Source organism: Adelges cooleyi, unplaced genomic scaffold, assembly GCF_023614345.1.
Source record: "Adelges cooleyi isolate 19-005CV unplaced genomic scaffold, UGA_ACOO_1.1 ACOO_flye_CR_arks_rails_tigmint_CR_PRNA_21, whole genome shotgun sequence".
NCBI lineage: Eukaryota > Metazoa > Arthropoda > Insecta > Hemiptera > Adelgidae > Adelges > Adelges cooleyi.
This window is the reverse complement of record NW_026095871.1, coordinates 4,514,509-4,531,306: the sequence shown is the minus strand read 5'-3', so window position 1 is coordinate 4,531,306 and position 16,798 is coordinate 4,514,509. Positions and strand designations below refer to the sequence as shown.

Here is a 16,798-nt window from a genome sequence, read left to right as displayed (position 1 = left end):
ATATCACAATGCCTATTAACAAAAAACAAACACTTAAATGTACGAATAAATAAATGTATAACGTAAAAATATATTTAAAACTACTCGAAATTGTAAAATATTTAGGCATGCATTAACTTGAAAACTAGGTTAATGATTTTTAAATTTATATTTACCGACAAACTGTAATTTAATCAACCGCACATTTCCTCCCATCCTAACTTTTAACCTCTTATAACTTTAAAAATACTTGTTCAAAACTGATTATCGACCAGTCAACATTTGTAGTACCTACTACCTACATTATGCTTAATTTAAAAAGTTAACGAATTGTATGCGTCACCATTTAAGTTTCAAAAGTTGTTATAAAAAAACTAAGATGGGAGGTGGGTAAAATAAAAAAAAGTTGTAAAAATTTAAGATCACGTTGTCAAAAATAATATGAAAGAAAAAATTGTATTTCTTATAAAACCCTATGAGATATTGAGTAGTTTACGATATAATGATCATTCTATAATATAGTATTTCATCTCTTTTTATTATCATTGAATTTCTTAATTATATTAAATTAGGCTTCAAATTTTAATTGTACGTTTTCTGCTTAGTACCTTGTGCTCAGTAGCTACCCTGCTCAGTAGCTTACTTAATAAATTATATTTACAATATCTATTAATAATCTTAACTTAAATAGTAAATTAGGCTCATATTAAATAACTGTCTTGAGTGTAATTTGAAAAGGAATATTAACTATTAAGTATTAACTATTCTTATATGAACTAATAAAGTCAGATTCATAGCGAGTAACATACATTTTTGCTTACTCTAAAATTATATGTAAACCCGTATCAACGCCAAATAAAAGTTGAATACATTTTTTATTTTCTATCAGATGTACTTTGCTTAAGAAATATTTTTTATACCGGTCAATGTAATTTGTATTGCTTTTATACGAGATATTTTATGCCTACACATTAAATATTTAACCAATCAAAAGAAATGCCATTAAAAACGAAGAAAAATCATTTTATAATAAAATAAAACCATTAGGATTTCTTTTTCATTTAATTGTTTGGACGTTCATCTTGAGAAAGATTTGACAAAACTTTGAAAAGGCTTCAACTAATTGATATTGATTTATCATGTGTAGTGTCATTATATGATTCATCATTATATTATACTCGGAATCATTGAAAATATTTTGAAGTCTTTTAAAAAAATATAAAATTAGACATTTTTTTTAGAACAACCTTATGTTGAAATTACATTTTCTAATAAAGAAAAAACTTTTATTCATATTATAGATCCGTAAATTATTAAATTCAATAAAAGAAAATTCGTATATACAAAGTTATGAGACAAATTTGGATTTTTTTCTGACATAGAAAATATGAAATCCATTGTTTATTTATTATTATTTGTTTTGTGTTATTTATTTAGAAATGATATAGAAAATCTAAAACTGATTAAAATATTTATTTGTACAGCAAAAAGATTTATCACATTAATTAATATATAATACTATTCATTGTTCATTGATAATACTGTAAATAAGAAAGGATAATTATTATTTATACGTAAAACAAAAAATAAATGATATAGTTATTCGTGTTGTTGAGATAGGGAGTTTTAGGGAGCATAGCGAGCGGCTTTGGTAAATATTTAAATGTATGTAAAATCTTAACTTTTTAAAAAATTATATTAAGTCTAGCCATGTTATGCGTCAAATATGATGGCTCTAAGGCGTCAATGGCGGTTAGTACGACACTGCAAGTAAATGTCTAACAATGGAATTCATTAAATTCAAGTCATGAATATTTAATGTAAAAGAACATAAGGTTAATAACACTTTATTTTTCAAAATTATATTATACAAAACGTACCAATACACATGTGTACAAAGGTTAAAATTAATTATTCTATTTTATTAATAATGTTTACGATCGCTATGTCAACATAGTAATCAATATTACCTCACGTCAATATTATTACACCTAATATTTTTAACAAAATACTAGATACACATTATTTCAGATTAAGACTTCGGAAGCCACTTATTTGATGCAAGTACGAGAAACAAAAATTGTAAGTGAAACAACTTTCAATTGTGTATTAAAGACATAAACCTTCTATTGAACAAACAAAGTTATGACCTAAAATTAAATTGTATACGAGTAGTTATATTAAGTACGACAGTTAATAAATAAATAATATTTTTATCTGATTTTGTTGAACTTTGCCGTAAAAGATAAATTATATTTATTACAAAATCTTAGTTACAAGTTTAAAATAGAGTACAAAAAAGAAACAACTACAAAAACAATACAAAATTGCAATTAAACAAAAAAAACAAGATTGTGATTTCATAAAAACGTTATAAAAATAAGGGGTTTACATTAAAACAGTCACCCTGTACTTGATAACAAAATGTAATGCTAACAAAAATTTCAACTATTCAAATATAAAGGTAAAAATATTGAAAATATTGTTTTTGGACCCCCGCTGTATTTAATTTCGGGTTTTTCTTAATAAAAAAAAGTTTAACTACATACTTATGAAAAATGTATACTTATTTCGGGGTCACTGAATCTATATTCAGTCTAACTTTCAGGCAGTAGTACTTTTTAGTATTTTAGTACTTGCAGTACGAAAATTTAACCTATAAAAGTTAAATAAAGAAGTTCTCACTCTTTTTGGGAAAAGGTTGATATTGTCTTGTTTTTTTTAAACTATATTTAGCTAGTACTATAGCTTCAAAGAATATCCCACACATTTTGGAATAAATTTGACTATTTTCCAAAAAGTTATTGCATACCGTAATTTTAAGTTGAAAAATAGATAAATTGTTTTTTTTTGAAGGGAGAAGTGTAAACTTTTTGCATTTTTTGGCCTTTTAAAGTATATTTTAGGTACTATTTTTAATGTATAGACTTTCTAGATGATGAAATCAATCTAGCGGTCTTAAAGACACAAACAAATAAATCAATGAAAACCCTTTATATTGTAAGACAATACCTTCTATATTTACATCGATGCCAAAATGATGTATCCAAAATAGTAGTTAAATTTAATAAAGATAAAAAATTGTGTAAACATGCGTTCAAAACAAGTTATGTTATGTGGAACATGAAACATTACTCATTTCATTGAAATTTTACAACGGTTAATGTTTTTATGTATAATCAAGAGTCAGAATCGAGCTGAAATCATAAATTAAAACAGACCTAAAATTGAGCAAATTAGGTTTGATTCTTGATTTTTTTAGAAATCTAAAAAACAGTCCATCCAAATCCTACCAATTTTGACATATCCAAAACACTTAAACTGTTTAAAAATGGTTGTCTTGATAACAAAAAACATAATAATGCTTTTTTAAGTTATCACATTAATCAAAACTGAACTGTCGATAAAATTGTTAAATATATATTATTATTTTTAGCAGATACTATTATTACTATTTATTATTATTTTGCAGTCTAAATTTGTATTTTTTTAGCGGTAACCCGTCTTAAATAACATTAAATAAAAACTACTTCTACAAATGCTATACATTTTGTCAAACTTAGAAAATTCTTATGTCATTGTGAAATGTTCAAAACAATCTTGGATATTTTATATGTGTATTATATATTTTTAGAATTTTTGTTTTTGAAACGTTACAGATTTCAAAATTAAAAATCTGCATTTACTTATTTATGTATTTTACTTCCTCTGCCCTAGACACTTGAATAGATGTAAAATAATGAGGTATAAGGAAAAAATACAATAAAAAAACACATATGAGGTATAAGCCATTAGTATCAATAAAAAGCATTAGTTTATTGAATTGAAATTAAAAAAAAAAAATGACAATAAATTATTAAATTTATTATGTACCCTGATAAAAGAGAAATATATTTATGTTACAATATAACCATCGAAACTATATTCGGCACGGCTGTAAGTTTCACTGATTTGCACGTCGATAGTGTCCGGATGATAGTGTAAAATGTTTGAATTTATAACACTAGCAAACTTTTTGTCTGATAGAATGTTTATGAAGTCCGTTTGATCGCTCACGTGTGATGTCGGTATGTGCTTGCAATACTTGAAACAAAAACACAACATAAGTGTTATTAGCTTAGATGGGATGAAGAAAATATTGAATAACTGGTAATTATTATATGATTATTATACGGGTAGTGATTTATTGGTAAGTATCTTTATTGTATAATCATTGAACTAAGTATTAATATTAAAAGAAGCTCTTTTCCTACTACCTGACACATTTGCTGGTCAATAATAAATGTATTTTTTCATAGTTTTTAATCGATGTCACTGAAGACAAATAATAAATTGTCTGTGAAAATTATTAGTAAATTAGTAACGGGCTTAAGTTTAAACTCACATCGTGTAAATTATAAATATTTGTCTTTTTCGAATCGTCCCATATTTTGAAGAGCTGAATGTTGGCGTACAGCTTGTCAGGAAGTCGTTGCATGTTAAAAATGGCAGTTAGCCTGGAACGTATCGCGTTTAGGGCTTTCAAAGTGTTCGCAGTGACCGATGAAGCGCCAATAGATTTCAACACATTAGGTAACTCCGTGTTCCATCCCTTGTCCGTGTTAATTTGTTTGCCCTCCTGTAATAGCAAGAAAGACACGGCGTTGTTCGAGTAATTCAAAATTAAACAAACCACACACCAAACATGTGCAAGTTATATTTTAAGATAATTTTTATCATTTTTACTGCGAGGCTGTAGTGTAATGTTCATTACCGTGTTCTTCAGCGGGAAGTATTTCGACACCAATTTGGTATTTATGCTACCGTCTTGCAACAAACTCTTGGACCACTCGAAAATTAGATTTGGCGATCCTTCCAACAAAGTCAAGCTCACCGAAATGTTTTCTGCTTCCAACATTTGTGCCATCCAAATGCAAACGGGACCGCCCCAAGATATACCGACCAACGACACTGACCCGTAAGAGCTGATTTCTTTTAGTTTCTAAAAATAAAACGATTTCGTTACAAAAATAGTATGATCCAGCTAAGTCCTAGGGTTTGTCTTATGGATTTTTTTCGTTTTAATTATTCCAATGTGTACCTTTAGCAAGTCGCTAGCGACTTGTTCGATGGATTCGATTTGTTCGGGTAATCTCGCCTCGAAAGTCGGATTCTTAATGTTTTTATACAGGTTGCGCATGAATGCTGGCCGGAAACCAGCAACGATGAATATTGGCATGTTGCAGTGGCTATCTACAAATCGTTGACTGTTCGTAGCAACTTCCACAAACACCGGCTCGTCTGTGATGTAGTCTCCGAACCCGTCGAGTTCTTCGACGGAATTGGGAAAATGCGAAGTCATGTTGGAATACACATCTCTGTATACTGTTAAACCAAAACATTTATATTAATAATTTACACCGACCCGTGTTTAAGTGCAAGAAATTATTTTTAAGGTCAACATTACGGTGTACAACAACACCCTTCGGTTCAACAACGAGTGTAGCCCCAAACGCATTACAAAAAGATTTTTTTTTTCTCGGATCACTTCTTATTTAATTATTTCGGACCGTCAAACGAGCATCTTACTTAAAATGTTATTTTTATCGTTTTCGCTGCAAATTATTGTCGAAGTGGCCACTGTGTCTAAATTGAGCAGCACTTTGTCCAATGACGACAGTAAGTCCGGCAGTTTGGGCTCGAAATCTGATGTTGAGTCCCACGAAATACTCACGGCGTTTGCACAAGCACCCGATTCTCGGAGCTCTGAACAAATGTTAGCCCCACCACTCAAAATGCACACGAGAAAAGGTTTGTTGTCTGGTTTCGATGGAAAGTGTTCAAACGCATATTGAATATTGCGTAATTTTTCATCTCCGTCCATCTATTAATTAGTAGCAATAATAATAACTGTAACGATTAATGTGCGCAAGTACTATGTAGTTTCTGTAAAAATAGACTTAAGCGAAAATAATTATGAAATATTTAATAACCTACAACACCGGATTTAAAATGTACAATCAATTCTCGAAACTATGCTTTAGTGTTTTTTTTTTCAAATCCTATCTGCCTTCTCTTTTTCCGACTCGCTCAATTCTTCCCCATACTGCACTTTACATGATGAATCTACTAGGTGAGATTCTTCTCATCTTCTTTTTCACTGACCCGCTCTCTTTCTTATAACAGAAATATTCGTTTTAACTTTCTCTCCACTTAGAGTATTAAATATAATCCTAACCCATCCCACCCTTAACTCCGTTCTGTTTCCATTATAACCTCCATCATTAGATTTATTTTAGGCGCTGGCTTTCATTAAACATATTTTTAAGTGATCATTTTTTGTATTTATTTATATTTTTAGTTGATCCCAATGTATATTAATTACTGCAACTGTTCAGTCATAATATTGTTCAATAAAGCCTAATATTTTTTTTTAATTACCTGACACGATGAAAATTAGACTGTCCTAGTCGTTGGCGAAAATATTAGAATGATACTACCAAAACTAATACTTAAGTAATTATAATATGCTAGACTAACTCGATGATTGTAAGAAATTCAATTGATTCGCAAAATATCAAAAGGAAAAAATATATTATGTAATATTGATGTAGAAATGGTTAATAATACAGAAATAAAGTTACACTATAATTAATTACCATTGTAGCGAAAAACACTCCGGCTAGAGGATTTGTTGCTGTAGCGTCCTTTAATAAACTAACAACGTCCTTCTTTGAATTAAAACTTGACTCCGACACTACTTGAAATATAATGTTATTATAGCGCGATAAAATAAAATTGAACCTGTTTAGAGTAAAATAGAATATAAAAAAAAAATAATTTTCAGATTATCGCTTTATTAAAAATTATTTTTTTCATTACCTCCTCGAAACCGTTGTTGACATGGCGTGTTTTTTTATGGCTACAATTATTTTGCGAGCTCCTCGAAGTGCTAACCACTCTGCGAGATCTATCCAAGCGCTATATTTACTTCCTGTAAACAAAGTTGTTCGAATATTAGTAGATCCATTGTATTGAAATAAATAGTGCATAAAAAGTATTCACCGATGATCAAATATATCTTGTTTGGGAAACATTGATATCTTAGTTGTGTGACATCCTTATTGGATTTCGACAACAGTTTTTCTCCTTCCAGCGACAGCACTACACGTTTGGATTCCAGTCCTTGTGACGTCAATCTACATATACAGTGAGCAAAATAAAAAAGGCATTAACCAAAGCTAGAAGAATTGATTAAATCTGGGCCGCATATACTTTAGTGTTTTTATTGCTTCTTTGCCCGTGCACGGCCCTGTTAGTACACATCGGTCAAACGGTTTGACAACACCTTGTTTTATCCCTTTTTGTACTTTATTTTGAAGTTCGAACTTTATTTTGTCAGTTTCATCTCTTATGGCATCGGGACTTATGGCGTAAAACGCAACAACTTTCAAGAAAACCATTAACCCTGGAAAACGTAACAGTTCAACAGATAATATAATAATAATATGCGATGATTTATACTATGCAAACGTTACCCATTTTTTCGTAATTTTTCATATCAGTTTTGGTCAATTGGAAAAATTTCCCATGTTTCGCAATTAAATCAACAGACGCGTGGAATTCGTTGCCGTTAAGACAGTTTATTACAATCGACACACCGAAGCCTTTCGTAGCGATTCTAATTTCAACTTCAAATCTACTATCTTCGTAGCTAAATATTCTCGACTCCGGTAACTTAAAACGATAAAAGCCACCGTGATCAGACAATAGGTTTCACAAATAGCTGAACCTGTCGTTGACCACCAATTGGTATTTTATTGGAACTTACCTGTGGGAATTTCTTTTTGAGTAACGACGCTTGTTCTTCGTTTGCAACAGTCGTGTACACATCATAACCCTGCGATAAGCAAATCGCTAATGCTGCTTGTCCGACAGGATGAAAACCGGCGTGTACCAAAACTGAATACACCGGTCGATATCTAATGTTCAGGCAGGCCAGCATGTAATATGCCTATCAGGATAATGAAAATAACATTCGTTTATATTCACTATTCAGATCACTACATTTAAGGGGGAATAATTAACATTTACCAATGTGTAGGGAATGGGAACTGTTGCTGCGTCTTCCAATGACCAATCGGAAGGAATTTCCCATGATAACCCTGGTATTGGTAAAATATGTTTTGACGTGGTTTCGAATGGAGCAATTCCCATTACTCGTTTTCCTTCACTTGTTAGCCCAGAATATTCTAAATATCCGAGTTCGCTCTAAATATAAAATATGAATTATAACGACATTAATTGTACCTAGTTGTTTAGAACAAAATTATTATCGTATAAAATACAATCACTCACAGTGGCGTTGTTGTTAATTGTAATATCTTTAAAGTTTATACCCAAACATTTCACATTCAGCCCTTCTAGTCTGAAATAGTACAACATAATAGCTGTTAATACATTTTATATAGTAATTGATCCCTGTAATATGTTTTGTGTCACGTTTTTTTTTAGTTTCCATATTTGGACCATATCAACTCTATTTAAAATTCTTACGATGCTATTTCACGCTCTTGTTAGTTATTATATTATTTTCATTTACAAACTAATCCACTTACGAAAGCGCATCGATTTGAGACGGAGGATTTTTTTCCGGGATAGCGTCACTGACGGAATCGGCTATAAAATGCTTCGTCAAAGTGCCCCATTCTCTATTTTTATAAATGTTGATGACCAAATTTTTCTGAAGCTGTTCCTTATAAAATTGATTGTTCACATCGAATGTCGGTGCTGATTCGTCCAACAAAAACACAAACCTAGACGTACAAATAATGCGGGGTAGCGTTAGTACTATTTAAATTCATGTGTACTTAAGAAAAACATCACTCACCGTAATTTTTTCGAGTGATTTCCTTGGACTACATCGTATATAAAATTCGATATTTTTTCAAAAGGAACAATTTTTGTTACAATGTACAGAACTCGTTTGGAAGAATGATTTTTGTCTAAAACTACTCTCAGTTCGTTCTGAATATTTTTAATATCAGAAATACTTTTTATTTCTAAGCTATCATAGGTTTTTACTTTAGTCTAAATTTAAAACAAATCACTTTCAGTCAAACGTGTTTCTAACGACAAACGTATTCACATTTTACCTTTTTCACTAAAACTGAATACTTATTATTCAGCTTCTGCTGAGTTATGACGCTCCAATCCTTATTGCTTTGAAGGGGCTCATCCGAAAGTATTATCATAAACGCTTTTTTTTTATTTGACAACCATAAGGTTGCTTCTTGTATGCGATTTTTTGAGACTAACGCCACGTTGTAACCTTTTGTGATGTTTTGGCATACTGTGTTCACATTTGCGTTATCCATATTTGTTATGACCGTCTAAGAATGAAAATATATATGTATATATAATAACATTACATCAGTCGACTTTATGTTAACTGACTTGAATAGAGAGATGAGTATCTAAAATGGACTTAATTGACGTCAGGTAAGATACCAATATATTGTCGTTATTTTTATTGGCATAGTAAACGTCCAAGTTGGACAAACTAAATCCGACTTGGTAATTTTTCTTTTCCAGTATAATTTGCATACAGTTATTGATGAACTGGTCATCATCAGACTAAAACATAATTAAATGTTCACATTCTACGTTGCACAATAATACACAAGTCAAATACTTTAATGTTATGATTATTTAATTTCATGAACTGTTCCTCGTCTAATCGTAGTTCAACCGGTTCGAACACATTCAGCGATAGAACATTAACGGTAGAATGTGACATATATAATCCGTCACTAGTAAATTCATTGGTATTCAAACAATAGTTAACCGAAATATCTGAAATAATTGTTTTTCAAATGAGACTAAATTGTAGATAAATTTTATTAAAAAAACTCGAATACCTCTGTCACACATATTCTTTAATGGTTCTGGATTTATATATAATTCGCGTATTGTGTGCCATTCTAATGGGCGACTACAATTGTCAATGTCTTGGTATATTTGCAAAGAGACAACCGCATTCAGGAAACACACCCAATCGTTTTTCCATTTAATATTTGCTCGACATCCTTTATAAATTCAATAAAGGTACATTGGAATAAAAAAAAAATTCCTTAAGGCTACAGAAAAGTGTAATTTCTATACTTCTTCACCTCGGTTAAATAAGTCGATGTTAGTTATGTTCTTGAAATTTTCACCAAGATTATAACCAATATGTTCTAGAGAAGAGTATACATCGTGATGCGCGATCGAACTGGAAGGTTTACCAGAAACGACTTTTACATTTTGCATTTTTCTATCCATTTCTGATTTTTCCATTGCATCCGGATGGAATATTCTACCGGAAACTATAATGTCATTTTGAAGGCAAAGTTCGAAGTGTCCCGTTCCCCGATGTATAAGTGAATAGAACTCAAGTTTTTCTGAAAATTTGTGTAAATAGTTTTTCTATAAATCGCTAGTGAGTATAAGATGTTATAGTTATTATTTAAAAATGTGTTCAGCTGATTCGTTTTATAAATTAAAAAATACTAATTATGATGAACTGACTTATTCTTACCGACTTCTGTGATTTCAACGGATTTAAAGAAATGCAATTCTTGGAATACGATTGGATCGTAAATACTGTATTCATTGTTAGTTATTAAAAACGATTTCCAAACATACCACTAGAAAATTATTTAGTTTATTATTTTAAGTTTGTAAAAAAACTGAAAAAAAAAACGCATATTTTACCAAAAGGTTGGAATATGGTATAATATGTCGGCCATTTATTCTGTATTCTAATAAAATTGGATCGTTATTAAAAGTCACGTTAAATATTCTTTCACTTGGAAGTCTTGTGCCCTAAAAAAAAAAATCTTTTAATATAAATTTATTTTTATAACTACTTTTTCCTCGGGTACAGCTTTGAAAGAAAGGTATAAGGTTACTAAAACAAAATTGTTGATGCCTGTTTTGATACGAGATTAGGTTATCGAAACAATGTGTATTAAGTGTTGTATATAATTGGAAAACTTTTTTGTAGAGTTGAAACTCTAAACTTGGTTTAACATATTTGTATGCACAAATTATTATAATCATTAGTAACAATTATTATTGTCGTTTATGAATACTTACTGCTTGCACCATAGACTTTAGAGCCCACTTTTCAGTGTGGTCCCATGGAAAAAGAGAATGTACTGCTGGTGTCCCTCGGCTGACCGGGTAACTTACTGGTGGATAGAGAGCTTCAATGTTGGGCGTCATACCATTTGCATACATTCTATAAATATACGTCAAGTCCGCTACAATGCCACAAAATCTTTATTCTATCGAAATTGATCTACTTACTTTCCAACTGCGTTTAATAAAAACCTCACCGAGTCTTTTGTACTCCTATGAGTTAACGGTATATTTGTAACGTTTTCTTTTAAAGAACGTTTCAGAATTGCTTGTAAAAGACCATGAGGAGCGATTTCTATCGTAATAGCGTTTTCGGGGATGTGTTTAGAGGCTTCTTCAAATAAAACTTGACCCAGAAGATTATTTGTATGATATTCAGGAGAACTAGTCAATGAAAGTTCGTTACCCCATTCTGATTCGGGGATTGAACTACTTATCCATTTCGATGACCGCGGTTTGGATTCGGGGATCACCTATAATTATTTAAACAGATTTAATGTTTCAATCGATTTTGCTTTTTTTTTTAAAACCCTAATAACCACCGATTGTCATTACTTCTTTTAGGTATTTGAGTAGAGTCGGAGCCGCCGGTTTTATATAACGACTGTGGTACGCGATGTTGGAGACATTTACTACTTTGGCAAATACACCTTCGGATTTCAACTGATCCACGAATTTGTTTACACTCTCAGTGGGTCCAGATAGTGTTGAACTGTCGGACGCATTGTGACAAGCGACTTCGATGTCGTGCGGTAACCTGTCTTTGATTTGATTGTAACCCATTCCAATTGCTGCCATCATTCCTGGAATTAGTTCGGTTTCGATAGAAGCTCGACCTCTGGCGTGGGCTGCGAGTATCATTTGTTCGGCCGTGAAGCAACCGTCAGCATATGCACATCCCAATTCGCCCACCGAATGTCCGACAATACCGTTGGGTTCGATACCGAGAGCTTTAAGCACGTCCACTAAACCTATCTGTTTGAAAACGTTTTTGTAATATGGCATAATATTGTTTCCACACACACACACGTTTTACAACAAACCTGTATGGCGGCTATGCCGACGAAAGCGTTCAGAATGTTATCAAACAGTTTAGGATCGTCACTGGTCAAAATGTCCATAAGGTCGACACCCATTGGCTTCAACACGGCTTCGCATTTACGGATCGAATCGGCGAATATCGGCACATCTAACAGTTGTTTTCCCATACCGTTCCATTGGGAACCCATACCAGAAAATATAAACCAGATTGGTCGCTTGGTCAACGACGGAATGTACTATAAAGAAAACCAATCATATGAAACATTAATACGTCATTTATACACGTAAAAATAGCGTCAATATATTGCGTTTTTTACAGCGGAGCAAGCAATAGGGTACGGAATGGAAGAATGGAGAAACGTGGACGAGGTGGTTGCTTCGATGCAATAGACAAGCCTATTGTATTGCTAATAATCTCTACATACTGTTGTTTCCTCTTGAGTTTTATCGTCGATGCTGGGAAAAATCGTATAGCTTCTGTAGTGATGGGCGTATATCGTGTTATAGAATACTCCTTGTAACAGTGCGGCATACTCTTCGTCCACTTCACTGTTTTTTACCTTTTGGATCAACTCGTTCAGCCCTTCTTCGTTTCGCGCAGACAGCGGGATGAGTCTGGGGAAACCGTCGATGAACGGTTGTTGGTCTTTTTTGTATTTTCTCGTTTTGTTTTTTTTATTTTGCTTTATAATCAAATGGCTGAATGAATTGCAAAGGCCAAACGTGCTAACGCCAATAGTGTCGCCGGTCAGGGCAGTTTTTTCTGTCACCACTTCTATTTTTCCAGACGTGATGGCCGTATAATCTGGGTCGGGCTCTGTGTAGTTCAAATTCGGCGGTATGTACCCGGTGTCTAAGACTATAAGCGCTTTTGCCAACGAAACTAAACTGGAACTAGCTTCACTATGACCGATATTGCTTTTGACCGAACCGATTTTTAACGGTTCTCTACGCTTGGAAGAGCAAAATATCTTCTCCAAAACATTTAATTCCATCGTGTCGACTTTCTGTTCAAATCATACACATATTATGACATAACTACAACACACGCTTGTAACAAGTATTTAAATGCCTATATACTATATGCTCAATTATACCTTAATTCCTGAACCTTCGGCTTCGACGTAGTTTACGGTGGCGGGATCCACTCCGGCAGCCTTGTAAGCGTCCAACAAAGTTTGTTCGTATAAGCCCGCCGAAAAATGGGTAAACACATTTCCGGTGTCACCGCAAATTGCAGTTACGTTTAACAAGGTCCCGTACGAACGTTTGGCTTCGGTCGATTTTTGTAAAAAAAATGCCACGCACGACTCGGCTCTGTTCGTTCCATTTGCTAATTACACAGAAATTCTTTAATTTCACTAAAAAAAAACAGAACAGTAAAAAGTTGTTTCTCAATTTTACCGTCCGCGCAAAAACACTTGGTGCCGATCTCTCGTGACAATCTACCCAATCCTTCCAGCTGAAGAGACATGTTAGGATTCAGACACAGACTGCACGTGCCCACGATTGCCGCGTTCGCTAAACCATCTTCAATCATCTTTTTCGCTCTCATCAACCCCTGAGCTCCTCCGATCCACGTCGAGTCAGTCGTATAGCTCGGTCCTTTAATATAAGTACAACGTTTTAATTACAAGGACCCGGGTAAGTTCGGGAATTAATGCCTATTTGATCCCCTTGTTTCGGAGCAAATAAAATTGTTTAAAAAAAAAAAAACCTTTTTCATAAAATTGTTTAAAAACCCAATTTAGAAGTGGACTATGTGGAGTGACTAATAAAAAAAAATTAACTGAGGGTTCCAAATATTAATAAATATGAACCGCAAATAAATGGTTATGATAAACATTTTTACTTGCTCCTATCTACAGGATAGGACATCGATTCCTTATTGCAGTACTGCGTATACTATTTTTATTAACGAGCTCACCATTTAAGTTCAACGTATACGACAAACGGTTAGCTTGCATGGCTCTGTTGTGTCCCAATATTCCAAAACCTCTTTTCTTTGTGTCGAACACTTCGAAAAATTCCGATTCACTTACACAAGAGCTCATGAAAACCGCTGTATTGGTTCCAGACAAATCAACAGGGCTTAGGCCTAGAACGATAATCACACGCAGTATTGTCGATTAAATAAAAATCATTTGATAATGTAAACCCGATATTACCAGAATCGACTATTGCTTCCACGGATCTTTCCAGACTGATTTTGGTCAATGCGTCCAAGCTCTCGGTCATTTTACGGTGAATACCAAAAAAAACATTGTCGAACCTGTCGGGATTTTTTATTTTCCCCGTAGCGTGTGGCGTTCCCAAAGAACCTTAATAATATCAGAAAATTCATCATTGTTATATTTTATGTTAAATTATCACCTTAAACATTAAAACTAAGTATTTAAACAATAACACTATTCAACAAATTATTTTTTTTTTTTTAACAACAAACGAAATATATACATTTTTTAGGATTGTTCTTGCTCAATCCGAATCTGATCGCAGATTATACACAGAACGAAAAGTTTTTTGTAAGTTGCTTTTAAAGCTGTGAAAACGTGGTTTTTATGATTTTTTACCCGTGTCGTATGTAGTGATGTAACATAAATCCGGTTTTAATTTTGGGTTTTCAAATAGAATTTTCCGTATACAAAATTAAACTTTATGTAAAAAATGTGTTGAATGTCATAAAAGCAAAGTATTTTATTATTATTTGTATTATAACAAATTACATTTTTAATAAAGTTGAAGAAATTTTACCTAATACGATGTAAGTGTATTCTAAGTCTTTCGAGACTATTATAATTAACAAAACAATGTAGTATGTATAATTTATCTAATTGTTATAGCACTATAACATTTTAATAATTTTTTTCGCGTTCCAAAGAAAAATTCAAACTACATTTTGAATTTAGAAAAATAAAATATTTCAAAACCATTATTCAGCTGTACCAAAAATGTTGGTAGTAACGTAAAACTACGTTTTCACGACTAAAGAAGCGTTTTAGAAAATAAGAAACATCACATTCAATTATTATTATAATTAAGAAATAAATACATTAAAAGAATTATAGCTTTGATGCATTGTATTATTGGTATGTAAAAAAAAAATTGGTTTCATTTATCATGTTCATATATGTATTAAATTTGTTTGCAATTAAATTCAGACTTTTTTAATTTTGAGCAAAGTGTACATTTATTGTAAGGTTAAAAAAATGTTTTTTTAAATGACCATCAAAACTGTTATAATATATCAAAATTGTAATTTATTTGCGATTATGACTATGAGTAGATTTAAAGGAAAATTATATGAATTCAAATAAATGTTCTACAAAGTGGTTTTTATTAATATCATACTCATGGTATAATTGTTTTTTAATTTAGTTTTATGGTTTCGGCTATAAACTTATTAGCCACTTGAAATATTTAACATGGCCGCATGACTAAATCTAATCAAATTAAGGTTTTTCGGTGGTACACGTATTTTGTAAATCCTAAACAATCACTCTAATAAAAAAATACCATTTTAAAAGTTATACACCGAAAAAAGTTGGTCCAACTGATTAATATAAGCACACAATACATTTCTAGTTGGAATAACTAAATGACGTATAGTTGCTTTAACTAAAAATTTAGTTAGTCCAACTATTTATTTAGTTATTTCAACTAGAAATGTATTGTGTTCCTATATTAACCGTAATAATTTTATTTGGACCAACTATTTTTCTGAGTATTTGAAATAATTAATAACATTTTAAACGTTATCGAAAAAAAAAAAACGCTAACCAGCAATCCATCGACGGTTGTCCTCAGTGACTCCGTTGCCTTTCTCAAACAGTAACGTCTTCAGTTCGTCCAGGTTGTTGCATTCCGGAAACCAACCTCCGATCCCAGATATTACGACTTCGACTTTTGGATCAGCCATAATATTGTTTCCTACCACTGAGTCCGTAATGAAAGTTCCTAATAAACACTGCTACCTGTTTCTATAGTCCACGGACGTTCGGCACGACCTCGTTGCACACAAATAATATTATTATTATCTTTTTATATTTTATCAACTTGATTTTCAAAAAACGGATAATACATGATCATACTGGCCGCGGAGCGACGGTACATTAAATTCGATTATGTACTCGAACAATTTTGGATGATTAATTAGTATTCAACAACGCGCGATCGTTAAACTTTATGTCCTAGGATGAACCTCAAAGGTTAAAATTTGCAATTCACATCAAATGTTTTCGGTACAACATAAAATGGGACAAAATATAATAAGTAATACCTACATTTAAACTATGTATGGACGTGCAACACAAAATATATGGCACATTGTTTTGTACCGCCGCACTAATGGTGTTCACAAACTAAAATGTTTCCTGTTCTTTCCAACCGTAGGTAAACGAAGAAAATAAAATTATTACTAATGCTCCAGTGTGCGTTCGGCACGGTAATTAATGTATAAAATACAAAACACGAATCGAATAAAAATTTTAAAAAACCAATAGAAGGTGCTAAACAGTGGGTAATTTCAAATCACAAAAACACTTACACTTCCTATATAGTACACGCTATTCATAAATATTCATACAAATGAAAATAGTAAGCTTAGTTAAAATTA

The 16,798-nt window shown here is 32.1% G+C and overlaps 1 protein-coding gene across 1 annotated transcript; it reads right to left on the bottom strand.

Annotated features, from left to right (window-relative positions):
• Positions 1-3,775: 3,775 nt before the first annotated feature.
• Positions 3,776-16,650, bottom strand: LOC126834984 (fatty acid synthase-like). Its single transcript, XM_050567246.1, has 32 exons — positions 15,964-16,650; positions 14,352-14,504; positions 14,111-14,281; positions 13,588-13,788; positions 13,281-13,516; positions 12,609-13,190; positions 12,186-12,419; positions 11,698-12,117; positions 11,311-11,615; positions 11,098-11,242; positions 10,714-10,824; positions 10,538-10,646; positions 10,131-10,400; positions 9,879-10,046; positions 9,653-9,813; positions 9,415-9,594; positions 9,114-9,350; positions 8,849-9,048; positions 8,577-8,774; positions 8,317-8,386; positions 8,053-8,229; positions 7,790-7,972; positions 7,497-7,695; positions 7,234-7,426; positions 7,024-7,157; positions 6,841-6,952; positions 6,618-6,762; positions 5,548-5,842; positions 5,060-5,343; positions 4,733-4,960; positions 4,364-4,597; positions 3,776-4,062 (listed from the first exon to the last, which is right to left on the bottom strand). Exons 1-32 carry the CDS (start codon positions 16,100-16,102, stop codon positions 3,874-3,876), a joined length of 6,663 nt encoding a protein of 2,220 aa, XP_050423203.1. The 5' UTR covers positions 16,103-16,650; the 3' UTR covers positions 3,776-3,873.
• Between the last annotated feature and the right edge of the window lie 148 nt (positions 16,651-16,798).

What these genes read in the sequence shown, in the direction of transcription:
- LOC126834984 (XM_050567246.1), bottom strand. Translation starts at nt 16,102, where the DNA reads ATGGCTGATCCAAAAGTCGAAGTCGTAATATCTGGGATCGGAGGTTGG. An exon ending in TAAATAATCATAACATTAAA is followed by an intron (nt 9,595 to 9,652) that starts GTATTTGACTTG and finishes ATTATGTTTTAG; the next exon opens with TCTGATGATGACCAGTTCAT. An exon ending in ATACTCATCTCTCTATTCAA is followed by an intron (nt 9,351 to 9,414) that starts GTCAGTTAACAT and finishes TTTCATTCTTAG; the next exon opens with ACGGTCATAACAAATATGGA.